Genomic DNA, 18,057 nt, shown 5'->3' on the forward strand with positions numbered 1-18,057 from the left:
AAATCGTTATGCAAGTAAACGTTTAAAAATGCACTGATTGTTTAAGCATAATTTGGCGAGTGTTGACCAACCTGCGTATGTTGCGAATCTGACTTCCTCAGCAGGTTCACGGTGCTTACCAAATGTGTCGAAGTGAGCGGATTTTTTGGGGGAGGTAGGTGCGAATGTCACCGTCGGTCGTTCGTGTTTCATCGACCCCCCCATCAGGTTTCCTGGCTTCGCTGATATAGCAATCAATTTCATTTGATTCATTTCAATCTTTAGCCCTAACACGTTTCACTTCATAAAATATCAAATTTCTTTAATATATCATAATGTTTATTTAATTTACATGTGTGTTCTTGGATGATGTTGATGACTTTGTATTCGTTTATAATTCTTATTGATTGATGAAGACATGTGATGGTTGCTGCAACAAATTCATGCAGAGACTGTTAAACATCTACCCTTCTTAGATTTAATAATGAAATGAAACAAATCTCTACCAATTAGAAACAAACGAAAGATAAGTTACGACCTGCTGGAACGTTTTCCCTCAGTGACCTGTACTCCAAGGGATACAAGCCAGCCTCGTTATCGATGCCACTTGTTGCCAGTGTGATGCACTGCGTGGATCCTGCAGCGACGTCCTCATCTTCAAACGATGCCACATCCCCTCTTGCCCCCCTGGTTCGCACTACATCAGGGATGTCCCCGTGGTCCCCTCCCTCCCGACGATGCCTCAAACAGTTCGATCGATCATCCAATTCGAATCTTAAAACAAAAATTGCTTTCATTTTCATTGTAATCACTGTCATCATCGTATCCATCACTATCATTATGTTACTAGTTTCGACATTAATACTTTCATCACCATTCTCATTGCACCACACCACCTCTTATCTCTGCCCCTGATGCTGATGTACTGCGCAGTAGATTGTTTCCTGAGCAGTGATGATGACGACGATGGGGGCACGTTTGACCCGTCCATCATCAAACTATCCACGTGCACGCACGACATGATCTTTTCTGGGTGGGGCAGGGAGTCACTGCAGTGGGGCACAAAGTAGGCATCAGGGCCAGGCAGGGAGGTCAGGGTCTCCGTCTTGTATGAGGCTTCACAAAAATTAAACCAAATTCACTTCTGAATAAACAAAACATCAATTTTATTTATCTATTACTCATCCGTCAATTCATTAAATTATAAGAATTTCATTACAATTTTTAAAATTTTTTGAAATTTTATCGGCAAATTTGTTTGAATATCAATCCATATCTAATTTTCAAGCAGATGTCAACAAACGCTAACAATTAAAAGCATTCATTTCAAATTTGTCCCTTCTGGCACAGGACTTTGGAGGAGCTGGCGTCTTTTTTGGCAGAGTTGAATTTTCATTAAGGTCATCTTCACTTGACACGCACGATTCATCAGTCTGAACCTGGTGTTGAGGCGTCTTTAGACATTTCTTCTTGCATTTGCCCCTTGTCTGGAAATTATTTGTTATTAGATTATTCTGCCGGTATACATGCGATCGTTTTCGACGGTGGTCGACAATCTCAGACGGCACAATGCATTCCTTCATATTGATGACATGATAAAAATTTATGAGCCTATCAATTTTATTTGCTGATATTTTAGAATCATCTGATGACAGAACTGCATTATAAGGAATAAAAAAACATTTTCAAATCTCAGAAACGCGTTTGGCAAGATGAGTCGCGGTCTTATCTCATCTGTTTGAAATACCATCACATCCCAAATCAGTTTGACGACTTAAATCAATCTGCACCGACTGTTCTGTAACAGTATCAGTGTGTAACAAGTTAACGCTGCCCATTTCAGTGAAACATGGTCTTCTAGGAGGCGATCCTAATTCATCGCTACTATTCAACCTCTGCTTTAACACTTTATTCCAAATGTTGGAAAGAAGAGCACAAACAATGTGGACACGCATGGGCCGTCATGCAACAAATCTCAAATCCAGAGCTTCGTTGCAATTTGCTGGCAGTACAGCAATCATATTAACAGCTCGGATGGAACACAATTACCTCGACTTACTGATAAAGAAGAACTGTAAAGAACTGGTTGTCTCTGTCGATTAACAGTCGCGTTACCGAAATTCTTTCACTGGCGTACAAATTTGGAGGTTTCAACATCAGATTACTGAAAACTCACACAACTTACAACACAACGCGAATCAGGCAATGATTACTTAAAAATTGTCAACAAAATTAAACAGAATGACAAGCAGCTGGCTTGCAAAGTCCTAAAACAATGTCAATAACAAAGAGATTTCAATCACTTGTCGTTGTTACAACGCTAAGGAATATTGATAAAATCAACCAAAGGTCTCGACCTGAATTCTATTCAAACTTCAAACCCACTATAAAATATATCACGCAGCAGCTACCTACAAGCACAAACCTTTTAAAATGGGGCGAAACAACGAACGCGTCATGTTCCCTCTGCAATGCAAAGCAAACAAATCAAACTGCGGCCCGCCATCTGCACTCGAGAAATATTTGATTCGTCAAGTTACCGAACTCTTTCATTGGTTTTCAAACTACAACAAGTTGCTACCGAAGCAGATGTCGAAGGTGAGTCAGTTCAACCGGTACTTCAACTATTCAACTCGCTCAGGTCGGATATTGCGATTGTCCACAAAGGAAGAATTGTAAAATTGAGTTATTGAAATTGACAGTTTGCCACGAAACCAATTTTACTAAATCTAATATTCAAAATCGACAAATATAGAAACAATCTTAAATTTAACTTATCAAATGATTTTAAAAGCTTAATACATTTGAAATTTCACCCACAGGCTTTTTTAATTCATTTAAACCATCTTTCGAAATTTCAGAGACAGCTTGATTAATTGTGCGATATCTTTTCATGTGCAATATATTGTGGTAGGAGAAGCAAGAGTTGATACAATTTTTATATTAATGATTCATCTTTGTACTCATTTGCTGATGGCAAGCATTTACGACTATTCATTCATTTAAATTACTTATATTTTACATTTTATTATACTTTTATAATGATATAATATTTTGGTTTTATTTAAATTCAATCATTTTTTTGATGTTGAAGAATTAAAGAATTCGCATTAATAATAATATCATCATCGTCGTCAACATCATCAATATTATTTGAAATGAAGACACGCAAATTAACCAACGGCTGGAATGGTTGCGGCCTGTCCCGAATGTGATGGTACCGGCGCATCAAGCAGTGGAGCCTGTGATGAATCGCCTGCTTTCCAAACAAATAACAACAGTGAATGTTCCCTTGAATTACAGATTTTTCATTGCATTTCGTCCGTTGAATTACATCCAATCGTGCAAAAACGGATCAAAGCGCCTAACTGATTTATGAGAAATAACCAACCACCCATTTCTCAAATTGCGGTGTTTTTATTAATGTTTAATGAAATTGATGCTTTCTGTAGTCAAGCATGAAAAAAATTGTTCAATATGATGTTTTAAGAACTAAACGTTAAATATTAATATCATAAAATAGTTAAGATAATAATATAATTAAAAATAAATAACCAAAGCAAACATCGTTACGATCAACTCTAGCGATCGAAAAATAAAAAATAGTTCAAGTTAAGATGCATTTTATGACGTTATACTTCGAACCAATTTAAAATTATCTTTTCAAATGTTGTTTTGTAATACTCGTTAACGAAACAACAGCAATGAGTAACATTCAAATTATGAATGACAACAACTATATACAGAAAACGTGATTTGTAAAATAATAATGAAAATGATTAAATGATCTAACCATGACTGATGATCTTATCGTCGTCATCGGGTTTCCTGCACATTTTAAACCAACAGACGTAAATGATGGAGTAGAGGAATGCAGCAACCGTGCAAGATGCAATGAACAGTCCAACAAAGTAAATTAACATCGAATCACTGCCTGGTTCCACATCAAACTGATCAAATTTCAATTAAAATTGACAATTGAAATTTTAAATAAACTGAATATTTTCATATGGTGCTTTAAGAACTAAACATTAAATATTAATATCATAAAATAGTAAAGATAATGATATTCATATTATAATCAAAAATAAATAACCAAAGCAAACATCTATGCGATCGACACTGATCGACATGCCATCGACCTGCCAATCCATTTTGTGTGGTCAGTCAAATTTTAATTTAGTAAAATTTACATTCTGCGTTTACGTTATAACTAGATTTTTAAAAGTTGTTCGAATGGCACCATATTTCCAGTGTTACATTTCATAAATGCAAAGAATCTTAGAAAACTTTAGTTTAAACATCGGCATGAACCAGAACTGATGCAAACCACGTTGAAGAGCAGCGCTCCTTGGTGCATTGAGAAGTTGTAGTTTATCCTCGCCAGGTCCTGCACGCTTGGCGCTGAGACGTTCAGTTCTATCCTCATCTTGTCAGACTCCAAGAACGAAATTGATCCCTGTTTTACAAAATTTTTATAAATTATTTTTTTAACACCTTAAAAATAAAGTTCTTTTCGTGGGCAAATTAAGTGTAACAATATCACTGTTGCGAGTTTGATAACCATGCACTTAACGTGATAATTATTTTGTTTATTCAATGTATTATAATATTGCGGATACTTTTTATAAACTGGTTTAATTTTTTCAAACATGTCAAAATAAATATTGACTCAAACCAGACCATCGACCAACCAATCTCTATTCACGAATCATCATACTTTACTACTTTTGTATCAGAAGACTGAAGAGAACCTTGAAGTTGGATCTGATGACGAGGTGTGGGAGTTCGCTGGAGTCAACATCCTTCGGCAGGTCAACGAGGACGTATTTCGACACGTACGCATCTCTTATGTAATCTCCGGACTGACCTCCAACACGGCCGCAACAAGCGATGAACAACAGGAGGCAACATTCAACCAGGTCTTCCGACGCAATCTTTGCAACCATCATCTTATCGTAATTATCGTTATTTTAGCGTTCTAATAATCATATTTTATAATTAAATTGTTTTATAGGGATAGAGCGATAGATATTTATTCGACCGATACTTTTCAACAACTAATACACAAGTCTATTGGAATATATCTAACTGTGCGAATGTTGTTGTTGTTTGCGTTGAATGATTAGCATCTGACTAAAGTGAAGCACAACAACTGCTCCTCGCAGCCGCCAGGTGTCCGCCTTATCGATCCGAACGCAGACAGCTCGCGAAATGATAATGAGTGAAATGACGGAGTGTTCGCGCGGTGTGTAGTACACCTTATGCTGTACTTCAATTGCATCCATGACAGTACGTGTGACGCATGATATACAGATAAACATAAAACATATATATATCTATCAATATAAAACATGTATTTATATGTGTGTATATTTATTTGAAACTTGGTGATATATATATATATATATATATATATATATATATATATATATATTACAATATTCTATAAATTCTACCGAATGTTTGGCGTTAATATGTTTGTAGTTCGGGTATTAACGCCAAACATTCGGTAGAATTTATAGAATATTGTATTAATTATGGTCTATTACCAACATATATATCAAATCAAATCAAATATTGTATTTATATAGCGCCAATTATAATTGCTTCTCACCAGCGCTCTCCTTGTATGAAGCATGTTGAAAGCGAAGCCATCATCGGTTGAGATCACTAGGAATTACCAAATAGGTTTGTCTTCAGACGTTTTCTAAACTCAGCTAATGATAACCCGGATATACGTAGTTCGATAGGTAGGCTGTTCCAAAAAATAGGCCCAGCAACTGCAAAATCTCTATCTGCTGTTTTCAGATTCCGATCTCTAACATACAGCGTGTTTGAATCAGCAGATCTTAGACGCCCATGTGATGACATAAATGAAACTCGAATACACTTATCTTCTAAATATTTCGGAGCCAGCCAATGCAACTCCTTTAGAATTGGTGATGCATGATCAAATTTTAATATGCGATATATCATTCTAGCAGCCTGATTCTGAACCATCTGAAGTTTAGACAACAGTTTATCAGCTATGCCATATAAAAGACTGTTACAATAATCCAATCTAGAGTTGACGAAAGCATGTACTAATAGAGTCATTGTATCTCTATCTACCGATTTTGTGACTTGACTTAATTGACGTAGTTGGAACATACATTTTTTAACCAATAGACTGACTTGTGGACCTATTGTCATACGGGAGTCCATCACAATTCCCAAATTGGTTACCGTTTTACTGAAACTTAAATCAGTCATGCTGATGTTAATCGATAAAGGTTCAACCGCTGACGTTTGTTGCCATGTACCAGCCAACATGAACTGAGTCTTAGTCTGATTCAACTTTAGCCTACTTTAGCCTACTTTGAACCAGCCACGAGCCGACATCAGATATAGTTTTTGTCAGTTTCTCTAATACGGTAGGCATCTCATCTGGGAAACATGAAACGCAAATATGCATGTCATCTGCGTACCCATGGCAATAATAACCATCTTTATTCAGTAAATCCAATATCTTTGCAACGTACAAATTAAAAAGAATTGGTCCAAGAACAGATCCTTGAGGCACCCCTGACGTAAGTTTCATTGGTTCCGAGAGATCACCTGAGTAAGAAATCTGCTGAGTCCGACCAGTAAGAAATGATTCGCAATGATTATTTAAACCGTAACAATATTTCAGTCTGTCCAGCAGGATTTTATGATTCACAGTATCGAACGCCGAACTCATGTCGAGGAATGTCAACAAAGTTAGTTTTTGTACATTAACTGCTGAATAAACATGAGAGAATATATCCGATAGAGCTGTTTCGGTCGAATGAAACCTTCTGTATCCAGATTGATGCGAAGGCCAAATACCATTTTTATTTATATGATTATTTAAAACTAACTCAACGGAACGTTCAATAATTTTAGAAACGAAAGACAAATTTGACACCGGCCTATAGTTTATCAGATCTGATTTATCTAATCCTGTCTTCTTTAGAATTGGCGTGACAATTGCATGCTTGCAAACCTGTGGCATTACACCCTTCGTTAAGCACATGTTGATTAAGTCTGTTAAGTAAACAATAAAACAGTCAGCATATTCTTTGAATACATGCGTCGGTATTGGGTCGAGTGAGCATGACTTCGTAGGTGACGAATTAACAACTTTAGATATCTGTTCTTCAGTCAGCACTGGAAACGATTCGAGTGGAAACAATATTAGTAGAAATAACTGGAAAATTAAAACATTCAGTTGACTTTTCGGTCACTTTCAACTTGTCAGCAAAAAATTTTTTAAAATCATCGGCGCTATGCATTGAACCAACTTCATTTTCAACACTTGTCTCTTTTCCTAATAATTTATTAATCGTTTGCTATAAGTATTTGGAATTATTTTTAATTGACATGTTTTCGCGAACCAAAAATCTCCTTCGTTTCACTGAGTAACAAACATTCTTTTGTTTCATTGCCAGTACCCAATCAACTTTATCATTATAACAACCAGTAGTTCTGAACCTTTTTTCTTTTTTCGACACATTTACTTAGCCTTTTTGCAGTCACTGTCAAACCATGGGGCAGTCGGGACATGTTTCCATCGAACTTCATGAAGTGGAGCAACATCGTCAGCAATTTTTAAAAGCTCTTCATTGAATATTTTAAAACCCAATTCGACATCATCATCCTGACCATAATGTTTCGAGATAGGTGAGCACCTCAAAAGCTCAGTCAGACGTTTTTTATCCACTCGCTTCCAGGATCTGATCCACGATTTCTTGAAAATGACTGGAGTCGGATTGATTAAAAATTGACCGGTTACTAAACTATGATCTGAATAGATACCAGATAGGTACACCAATATATCTTCTAACAAAAAACCATCCGATGTGACAATCAAATCCAGGGTACCACCAAGCACATGGGTAGACTGATTAATTCTATTGACAAGATCAAAACTAGAGAAAATATCAGCAAGGGCTGTTGCATATATATCTGACGAAGTTTCTATGTGTATGTTGAAGTCACCTGCAACTGCAACATAAAAGAGTGATTATTTGTAAAACTAAAATTAATTCTTCAAAAAATAATTTAGCAGGAGGAGCAGAACCTGGCCTATAAATCACCAAAAAAATTACTGAAGTTTTCCGTAACGTCAATTTAAAACATATCGCTTCAAATGTAATTATCACTGGCAATGGAATTTTTACACATTTTTAAAGTGGTTTCTGAAATACGTTACCAAACCACCATGCCCAGGATCATTTAGCCTAACTTGTTCCAAAAAACTAAAATCACGTGGTTTTGCCAAACTAAGACAAATATTATCAGATGATTTATGCCAAGTTTCTGTAAGCATCAAAACATCCAAGCCATCATTGAGCAGCCCATGAACATCATCAACATTTGGACCCAAAGATCTAATGTTTAACAGACCCACCTTAATTTTATTGACATTACCAGAAGAGTTGAAAACCATAGATGCACAATCAGAGCTAGTAGGCTTTAGTTTTTTATTAGATATTTCTGTATTTTTATTATTCTCAAATTTGACGGATCTCCCCTCACCCTGTACAAAAATTCCCCCGACTCCTGTTTCTGTTTATCTTTTGCTTCAGCTACCAGTTTTTTACATTTCTCACGCTGTTCTTTAGTGAAGTCATGGCTTATGCTGACATTTTTTAATTCATCACTCAATTGTTTCATCCTCACACGATTTTCCATTATCATGTTTTTCATAGACTTTTCTTTAAACTCGATCAACATCGGACGTGGGTTGTCACCTTTTTTGCCAATTCTGTACATTTTCTTAATATCACTTTCCTTGATTTCATCATTTGTAATGACTGAAAGCAAATTCATAACAATTTTTTTATCATCATTGCTAGCATCAGCAGAGTTAGTTTCAGCTTCACTGAGCCTAAATAACACAACATTGCACTCACGGTTTATTGTTTCGACGTTGTTTTTAATTGATTTGACGATATTGTTCAGAGCCACGTAGTCGATTTAACTTCTTTGATGGTTCCCTTTACAACTTCAGTCCAATTCTTTTTCAAACCCCCTTCTACATCTTTAATCTGCGTGTATATATATATATATATATATATATATATTATATATATATATATATATTATATATATATATACTGTTTCTTTTATATACATCCGACGTACTAGAAATAATAGATAAATCTGGGGTGTTTTGTCATGCCTACGCAGATGACATACAGATGATTGTCAGCTGTCCTGCCGATAAATTTAAAGATGCTGTTGTTACTAAATTAGTTCATTGTTTGACTGAGGTGAGTGTGTGGATGTTATCAAATCGACTGAAACTCAACCAGGGTAAAACTAAACTGATGAAAGTAGGCACATGGCAGCAGCTGTCGCGAGTCAAGATTGATTTTGTTACTCTAGATGGACATAATATCGAGTGTAGCAGTAATGCCACTAATCTGGGAATGATCGTTGACTCAAAATTGACGTTTGTTGATCACATCAAACTACTAACTAAATTGTGCGCTGCTCAACTACATAAAATACGTTCTATAAGAAAATCCTTGAACAAAAGCACGATTGAAGGTTTAATGCATGCGTTCATTCACTCTCGGTTGGACTACTGCAACAGTATGTATTATGGTTTACTCGATAAATCTATTAGAATGTTACAGTCTATTCAAAACCGTGCAGCAAAAATTGTTCATGGTGCGTATAAATTTGATCATGTATCTCCGATTCTTGCTCAGCTTCATTGGTTGACTGTCGACAAGCGAATAATTTTCAAAGTTTGCACAATAGTGTTCAAGAGTGTGAATAATTCCGCACCAGAGTATTTGAAGAACAAATGTCAGTCGAAAGCATCATCTTCCCTCGGCCTGCGTTCGGACGATTTAAACTATCTGTCGGTGCCGTTGGCTCAAATGAAACTTGGAGCTGGAAGCTTTGCCGTGTTTGGTCCTAGAGTCTGGAACGGTCTTCCAAAAGACCTACGAGACCCTGCTCTGGGTATTGCGATATTTAAGAAGATGTTGAAAACATATTTATTTTCGCAGTAGTGTCAATCATTGATGTTCATTTTTTTACTGATCTAATTTTTATTTAATGTTTGATTTATTTGACTATTTTGTATGTTATTTTATTTGTAAGCGCTTTTGAAAAACTTTTTAATTAGCGCCATATAAATATTCGTATATATATATATATATATATATATATATATATATATATATATATATATATATATGTGTGTGTGTGTGTGTGTGCGAGTGTGTGTAATTACGTCATAATTGACCATATAAATATGACGATGTTAATATTAAGACCGATTTACTAAAAATTAAAAGCTCAGTCAACGACGTATCGGGAGAAGACCTTCATCACGAGACACCTTAAATATATTAGCCCTCAATAAAACTTTATCATTTACACAAAATCTAGTTTTCCTTTTACTTATCGATCACCCCACTAACTCACTAAATCATTAACTAATCCATTAATAAATTACTTTATTAATTTGCCTTTTTATATCATTACTTTATTTTATTTTCAATACTTTCAACGTTTAAACATTTTTTTCTCCGTTATTTGTTTATTCATTTACTTCTTTCGTCACCATTTTATACTACTGCCTTGTATGCTGTAAGAGTTTCTGCGTCTGTCAGATCCCGATTTTTTTAAAGAATAATAAATAAAAGCGTAGAAGGAACATTATACAAATAGCTACATTGTACAGCATGGAAAGCATGGAAAATAAAACATTGATTTAAAAAACAAATAATTAGATTAATTAATCGACTAGTCAATGACTTAGTAGTTTGTGCGATCGCTAAAGAAAGATAATGGACAAAATTGAACAAATGACAAAAATTTGTTCAGTGTTTATATATTTTAGGTGTCTTGTAGCAAAATTCTTATCCAAATAAGCTAAATGAGTGACGATTTCATAGTTATGTTTACGTTGGCGAAGGTTGTGTAGTAATTTCGGTCGGTGGTTGGCGCGTTTGTTGTAAGATTCTACTTTCTTGAACAGTCTTGAATTGGAAATCTGAATGATGGATTTTATGATAGTATATGCGATGCTAGAATCAATCAATTAATCAGTCAGTCAGTCAGTCAGTCAGAATTAATCAGTCAGTCAGAATTAATCAGTCAGTCAGTCAGTCAGTCAGTCAGTCAGTCAGTCAGTCAGTCAGTCAGTCAGTCAGTCAGTCAGTCAGTCAGTCAGTCAGTCAGTCAGTCAGTCAGTCAGTCAGTCAGTCAGTCAGTCAGTCAGTCAGTCAGTCAGTCAGTCAGTCAGTCAGTCAGTCAGTCAGTCAGTCAGTCAGTCAGTCAGTCAGTCAGTCAGTCAGTCAGTCAGTCAGTCAGTCAGTCAGTCAGTCAGTCAGTCAGTCAGTTAATCTTCGTTTATAGCCTCCATCCGTAATGGGTCTGACTTTTTTATTCCATTCATCAGCTTCTGTCTCCAAGTCGATCTATTCATTGCGTCTGTCTCCTTGAGACCAAGTGCCTTCAAGTTCTTCTGTATGGTCTGCGTCCAGAACTTTTTTGGGCGACTTTCTTGGGCGGGTGCCAGACACATGGTGCTCAGTAACGGAAATTATTGTATCGTTTTCGCTTCGCTTCACATGGCCAAACCATCGTTGGCGATGACGACGACATGTATCTTTCAACGTGCACAGTCCCGATCGGTTGAGGATCTCGGTCATATGGACGCGGAGTCCCTAAGGTCAACATGCTGCATCCAACGAATCATTTTCAAACATGTGTGAACATTCATGGTTATTATTTATTATTAGGGCAGCGCGATGGTGTAATGGTCAAGGTGCCCAGATAATTTAGAATATGAAGACCATGCAGTAATTTATGAAATCTACCTAATTTCTATCGTTGGATTGTTTTTGATTACATTTCTCAATATTTCTCACCAAATTCTTCTCGTCATTATTCATTTGATTAAAATTTGAATATAGTTCTTCAATTCATTCTCGAATGTATAGGACCTATTTCGATTTTGCAAACATCTTCAGCACTTGTTTGCGTAACCAAGGTCTTTGTTCTTTTAACTGGCATTTGCTAAACAAACGCTAGATAACTACTTTCAAAAATATGTTTTGAAAGTAGTTAGTTCACAACTATTAGTTAAAGTACTTATTTTTAGTTGCAAAATAGTTATAGATTAACTAAAAATATTTAGTTAGTGCCCATCACTGTATTTCACTCAATTACATATGTAAGAATTTATTTCAGTGAAATCTATGTTAGACGGAATTGCCTAAAATTTTAAATGATTCCTTATATAGAATTTCACAGAATTTCTAATTTGACACTTTATTATAAACGTTTCAAAGCAACAATGAAAAAATGTAATACAGTTTTGATGTACGTATTACACAAATTACACAATTACAGAATCGCATTATGAAATTAAATATTTATTTATAATTTTTAATCTGTCATTTTAGGTAAAAGAAATTCTTTTTTGCAAAAGTTTTTCTGAAACGGAAGTGGCATCATCAATGAGTCCCTCAATTTTTCCCTTCAGTTCATCTGCATTTATTGTTTTCTGTAGGTTTAAAAAATTCGAATATATGAGTATTCAATTTTTTGTTACTTTGTTTATAATAGTTCAGTCAAGTAGCCTTATTTGATTAATTGAATAATCAAAAAGGTTACTTGAACAATCAAACAAACGGAAGTGCGTGAAAGTTGTAGAAAAGAAGCACGAAAAGAAGACGGAAAAGCAAGCAGATAAAAATAAGGGGTAAAGGACTTCTTAAATCTACGGTAGGTTCATTTGATCTCCAAACGACTATTTATAAGCTTATATTTATTTTTGCCAATAATTAAAAACGGAATAAATATGTAAAAATTATAAATGACGAATAAAATTAGAACAGTAAGTAACCAGGTTGTTGATGGATCTCATCCTGTACTTAAGAAGACTTAGCGTGAGTGAGTTGGCCAGTCGCAAGCACAAGTCGGCATCGGCATTGGATTTGATCGTCATGCGTCCCTTAATATTGTGAATTCAATCAAAATATTTATGATAAATATATAAAAAAAAACTTAAGACCGCATATAACAAAAACTTAAGAGGTGCTTTATTAACCAGGAGATCTAGAAATAGTGATCTGTTGAAGTTCTTGAGGTGATAGTTGGGAGGCAGGTCATTGGACAGAATGAAGAGATGCTCAACATCTTTTGTCAGCTGGTCAACACTGTTGCAATGCTGCTCCTCGTATTTCTGCGAGTTGATAGGAGGCAATGGCTCATCATATCGACCGTTCAATTGGTGGCCCTTCAAATCTATGAAATTAAGCAAAAATCAATATTGGCTGATTTTTAAATACATTTAAATCTCATCTGCCAAGGCATGAACATATACTCTGCTGATTAATAAGCAAATAAACTAATGCCACACTATCAACTTATTTTCAGGTCCCTTATTAATTTGATAAAAGTTTGATCATGCTGATGACAACCATGCTTCCAGTCCAAAATTTATTTTATAGTTTTGATGAATGAAAATTTATGAACGAGGCTACACATGGAGTACTAGTTGAGTACGGTTATATTGAAAAACAAGTAGGTTAAATCACAAGGTAAAATGTATGCGTGAATTGTATAATATGATGCAAACAACGAAAATAAAACTGACTGTTGATGCATGAAGTGGAGTCATCATCGTGTCTATATTCTACCCAAACATTTCCTATGAAACAAAATGAGATAACATAAAAACAACGTTAGTTGAGAACTTTAACAACTACTGCCTCAATAGAGTATACAACAATAAAACAACATTATCATTTAATCAAGCTCTTCATTCCCTGGGCCTCACATCATCCAATCATTGGAACCAGAGTGTCGGCGGAGATATTTGTCAGAGTGGGAATTTTTTACGGAGACGGAGTAGGATATTTCTTATCCGAATTGGTATGAATTTGAAAAATTTTTATATTTTATTTCGCAAATATTTTTTACAGATCCTGCTTTTTAGAACACAAAATAAGTTGTATTAATATGACTTAGCATAATATTCCGCTTTTGCCTAGAGCATGCGAGTTAGTATAGCAGTTACCAAAAAAGCATTAAAATGTAATAAAAACATTCTGATTGAAAAAAACATTCACCAAGTTCTTCAATAATTTTTGTCCTTTTGTTTTTTTCATTCATGTCTTCTTCGAGTTTCTTGGCTCCATCCCGCATTATGTACATGTCCATCTTGTTGAGCTGCAGTGCATTGTACAGAGCTCTGCTGTGCTGGTACTGAAAGGTTGTCGTGCAAGTTGTGAATTATAAGTCCTAATATGATTTCACAGTGCAGCAATTTCATCTCACGAACGACGCATCAATATGCTCAACATTGATGCTTGGTAAGGAAATTATCAAATTCTGATGGCGTGAAACTACTCGAAGCCCCTTAGCACAGAGCTTCAATGCCCACATCTGCTGCTGAAAGATCAACTCATCACCTCTTACTGGGAAAATATATGATAATCATCACCAGGAATGTGCTATTGTTATTATCCCTCTTATCATCAACATCATCGTTATTATGGGTTTTTGGAGTTATTCATAAATATTTAAATTTAAAAAATAAAAAATTTATAACATAATTTTTATAAAATCAATGACAACGCTTAAATTTCTGACTTGATGACATTGAAGGATTGAAGGTTGAGACCAACCATGAAGTTGAGGATGTGGTTCGAGCTTGTGATGTGAAGTCGAGCCTCTTGTGCAGAGTGAGATGAACTGCCACACAGGTTGCACACGCAATCATATCTGCCATTTCTGTGCAAGAACTCAGTCAAGTAATTTAAACCTGTTCAATCATTGATCATTAGATGGTTTTCAAATTTAATTTTAAGTTTCAAACTCCTTTTAACCAAACGAAAGACAAAGTGTCTTTTGACTTATTATTATCGAACGTGAAGGCAACAGTATTCAATGAAAACATACAATAATCAAGAAACAACAATAGCAAAGAAATGTATAGATTTATAACAACATACAAATATATACGTACATAGAATACAACAAATAGATAGAAAGATACAACGATGACAGAAACTGAACAACTTGCCTAACAAAGGTTCATTTGATTCACGGGCGAGGATCTCCAGTTTCGTTAAATGTTTCACCGAATGATTGCTAGATCTGGATTCTGCTTGCCATTACATATCAAATTATATTACAATACATTTTATTTAATTAAACCAAATTATTACTAAATTAAACATTTAAACCCTTAAACTATAAGCTCTATTTAGCCAAAAGGCACGGAAAAAATATTAACAATCAAAACGTACTGAAAAAGAACGAATAAGAAGATATTCAAATTAATCCACAAAGATGTATAGGAGATTTATTTTACGGCATTTTTATGTAAAAATTTGAATAAAATTACCCATCCACTTTACACTAACCATTTGCAACTGAACATTGTCTTTTGCTCTGTGAATAAAAAAAAAATGATTATTGAAACCAAAAATAAATATTTCCATCACATTTAGTCCATTAAACAAAGCATGCTCCAAAAGCTGGCACAACTTGAATAATGTGATGTGTATGTACCCAGAGACCCCTGTTAAATTAAGGACTTACGGGCACTCCGCTCAGTATTCTAAAACTTGGGTTTGTAATAACCCACAACATGGCTTTAAAAGAACTGAAATTTAACCTTGAATGTACAAAATAGAAAGAACAAGGATAAAAAAGTGGTGAAGAATAAATAATCCCAAAGAAAAATGTTCTTCCTTATCACTTTCTTTTTTGTCCTCAGCTCATGTCCATGGGGCGTGCACAGAATGCCACAGATCAAGTATCAACGTCTGCATCTAATCGAGATAATCCGCCACCACGGTGTACCTCATTTTATTATTCGCGTCATTCCTGTTACTAAACTCAATGCACAGCAACTTCAGTGTTATTTGTTGGAAGCTGTTGAGTTCTTTGTGGAAAACAGTGGTTGTGTTATATCTATGTGTGCGACAATTGTACAACAACCGGTGAATCTTCCAAGCCATGTCACTAAAATATTCCTTGTATATGAATATGTGCAAGTATTAAAAAATATTCGAAATAACTGGATAACTCATTCCAGAATATCTTGTTCGACTTGTGATGGAAATGTATACGAATACTAAGACTCTTGTCAGCACAACAGTTGGAAACACAGATGCATTTGACATCGGCGTTGAAGTTCACTAAGGCTCGATTCTCAGTCCACTGTTATTTATAACTGTGATGGAAGAAATCACAAAACCGATACGCACTGGTGACATTTGGAACCTAATATATGCTGATGATATCGTTTTAACAGCAACGTCTGAGCAGAATGCAGCACAGATGTTTAAAGATTGGAACACCAGACTCGCCGATCATGGATTCAAAGTCAACATCAGCAAAATCAAAGCAATGAACACTGGTGAACCCATCCAATCCACAGTTACTGGACGATGGTCCTGTTCAGTTTGTAAAGCTGGTGTAGGTAACAATTCAATCAAGTGTCAGCAGTGTAACCAGTGGTGTCACAAACGTTGTTCAAAAATAATTGGTACTTTATCTAAAGTGTCCAATTTTGTTTGTCCTGCTTGCATCAATCCACAACAACAAATACGAAATAGCAATGTTTTTGAAGCCATTAAGGTAATCGTTTCAATATCTAGGGGATGTTCTGGATTGTACTGGAACAGCTGAAGCTGCCGTTCGAGCAGGCATACGTGCAGCCTGGAATAAATGGCATCTCCTTGCCTCTATATTGGTGCAGCGTGACATCCCACTACCACTACGATCAATACTTCATAAATCTGTGATACGTCCGGTGTTGTTATATGGTGCAGAAACATGGCCAATGACAACCAAACTGGAACAACAACTTCAACGAACCGACATGAAAATGCTCCGATGGATGCAACGAATTAGTCTGAAGGACCACATCAAATCTACCGAAAGCTTGCGTCGTGCTGGTTTAGATGATATAAAGGACGAATGCCGGCAACACCGTCTGCGGTTGTTTGGTCATGTCAAACGAAGTGGAAACAGTGCCATAACTTCTCTTGCAGATGTTGAAGTACCTGGCACACGTCCCAAAGGCCGTTCAAAGAAGTCCTGGTCGCAAACAATCGAGCAAGACATGAAAGCTCTAAATTTAAATGAAATGGATACAACTGATCGTCTAATTTGGCGCAAAAAGTTGATGGCAAAGAAAACAACGTCCTACCTCGGGGAACCGGGACTTCTGGACGCAAAACAAAGATTGATTGATTCGAAATAACTAGACCACTGAACCGCAACAAGAATTACTGAAGATTGTCAGAGATTCGTTGCACACTGCAGTGACAAGTGAAAGCATGTACAAAGACAGAGTGACGGCTCTACGTTTCACTAAACTTCCTTACCTATGAGTACATTCCAAATTACTGCAACGTCACAGTGCATCACGTAGTAGAAGGCGCAGTACAATTCATACATCCTGTTACCATGTAGTTAAACATAATGAATATCAAAGATCGATACAATGTTGTAAAACTTTGTGACGTCGCCTGAACAGTATTGCAGCTTCAGTGTGGCAATTTTCAGAAACTCTTAGGCATGTGTGATGATATTGCAAGCCGTCGTAACAGGCCTGGTGTACGACAATGCACCTCACAGATTTTATTGATAGCTAATGAAAATGAAGCAACTGAAGCAACATTGTCATCCGAGTTCTTAAAAGAACTAGACCACGGTGGTCTAACACAACCTACATTGTCAATGCTTTCTTTGTTCAACGCGCTGTCTTATTATGCAATTCCTAGTGTTCAAACGTAATTGCAAACATTTCCGTCATATGACAGTAGTTTTGCTATAAAAATTTTGCGGTTGATGTCCCTTCCAGTTGCTAGTAACAAAACAGCTTGTAAAACAGTTTCATTTCTTTCTAAAAATGTGATTAAATTATGTACTATAAATGCTTAATGTGATTTTAGTTTTTATAAAATACATTTTTTATTTTGTTATATCCAATTAATATTTTCAAACTAGAACTAAAAAGAAATGTGTGAACAAACTTATAAACGAAAGCAAAACTGAATTTAAAAAAAAGAACAAATC

At 35.6% G+C, this 18,057-nt stretch overlaps 2 protein-coding genes across 2 annotated transcripts; one reads left to right on the forward strand and one right to left on the reverse strand.

Moving 5' to 3' along the window:
- Positions 1–12,179: 12,179 nt before the first annotated feature.
- HELRODRAFT_192081 (hypothetical protein) lies at positions 12,180–14,787 on the reverse strand. Its single transcript, XM_009020464.1, has 7 exons — positions 14,614–14,787; positions 14,299–14,438; positions 14,091–14,226; positions 13,616–13,669; positions 13,067–13,263; positions 12,863–12,970; positions 12,180–12,520 (listed from the first exon to the last, which is right to left on the reverse strand). The coding sequence occupies exons 1-7, from the start codon at positions 14,750–14,752 to the stop codon at positions 12,416–12,418; spliced, it is 879 nt and encodes a 292-aa protein (XP_009018712.1). The 5' UTR covers positions 14,753–14,787; the 3' UTR covers positions 12,180–12,415.
- Positions 14,788–15,710: 923 nt separating this feature from the next.
- Positions 15,711–17,775, forward strand: HELRODRAFT_173871 (hypothetical protein; the record flags this gene model as incomplete). Its single annotated transcript, XM_009020465.1, has 3 exons — positions 15,711–16,025; positions 17,244–17,343; positions 17,516–17,775. The coding sequence occupies 3 exons, from the start codon at positions 15,711–15,713 to the stop codon at positions 17,773–17,775; spliced, it is 675 nt and encodes a 224-aa protein (XP_009018713.1).
- Between the last annotated feature and the right edge of the window lie 282 nt (positions 17,776–18,057).

This window comes from Helobdella robusta (assembly GCF_000326865.2).
Source record: "Helobdella robusta unplaced genomic scaffold HELROscaffold_28, whole genome shotgun sequence".
Lineage (NCBI taxonomy): Eukaryota > Metazoa > Annelida > Clitellata > Rhynchobdellida > Glossiphoniidae > Helobdella > Helobdella robusta.

Coding starts and splice junctions, on each gene's coding strand:
- HELRODRAFT_192081 (XM_009020464.1), bottom strand. CDS start 14,752: ATGGCAGATATGATTGCGTGTGCAACCTGTGTGGCAGTTCATCTCACT. Junction 14,439..14,613: donor CAATCCTTCAATGTCATCAA/GTCAGAAATTTA, acceptor ATATTTTCCCAG/TAAGAGGTGATGAGTTGATC. Junction 14,227..14,298: donor AGCATATTGATGCGTCGTTC/GTGAGATGAAAT, acceptor ACAACCTTTCAG/TACCAGCACAGCAGAGCTCT.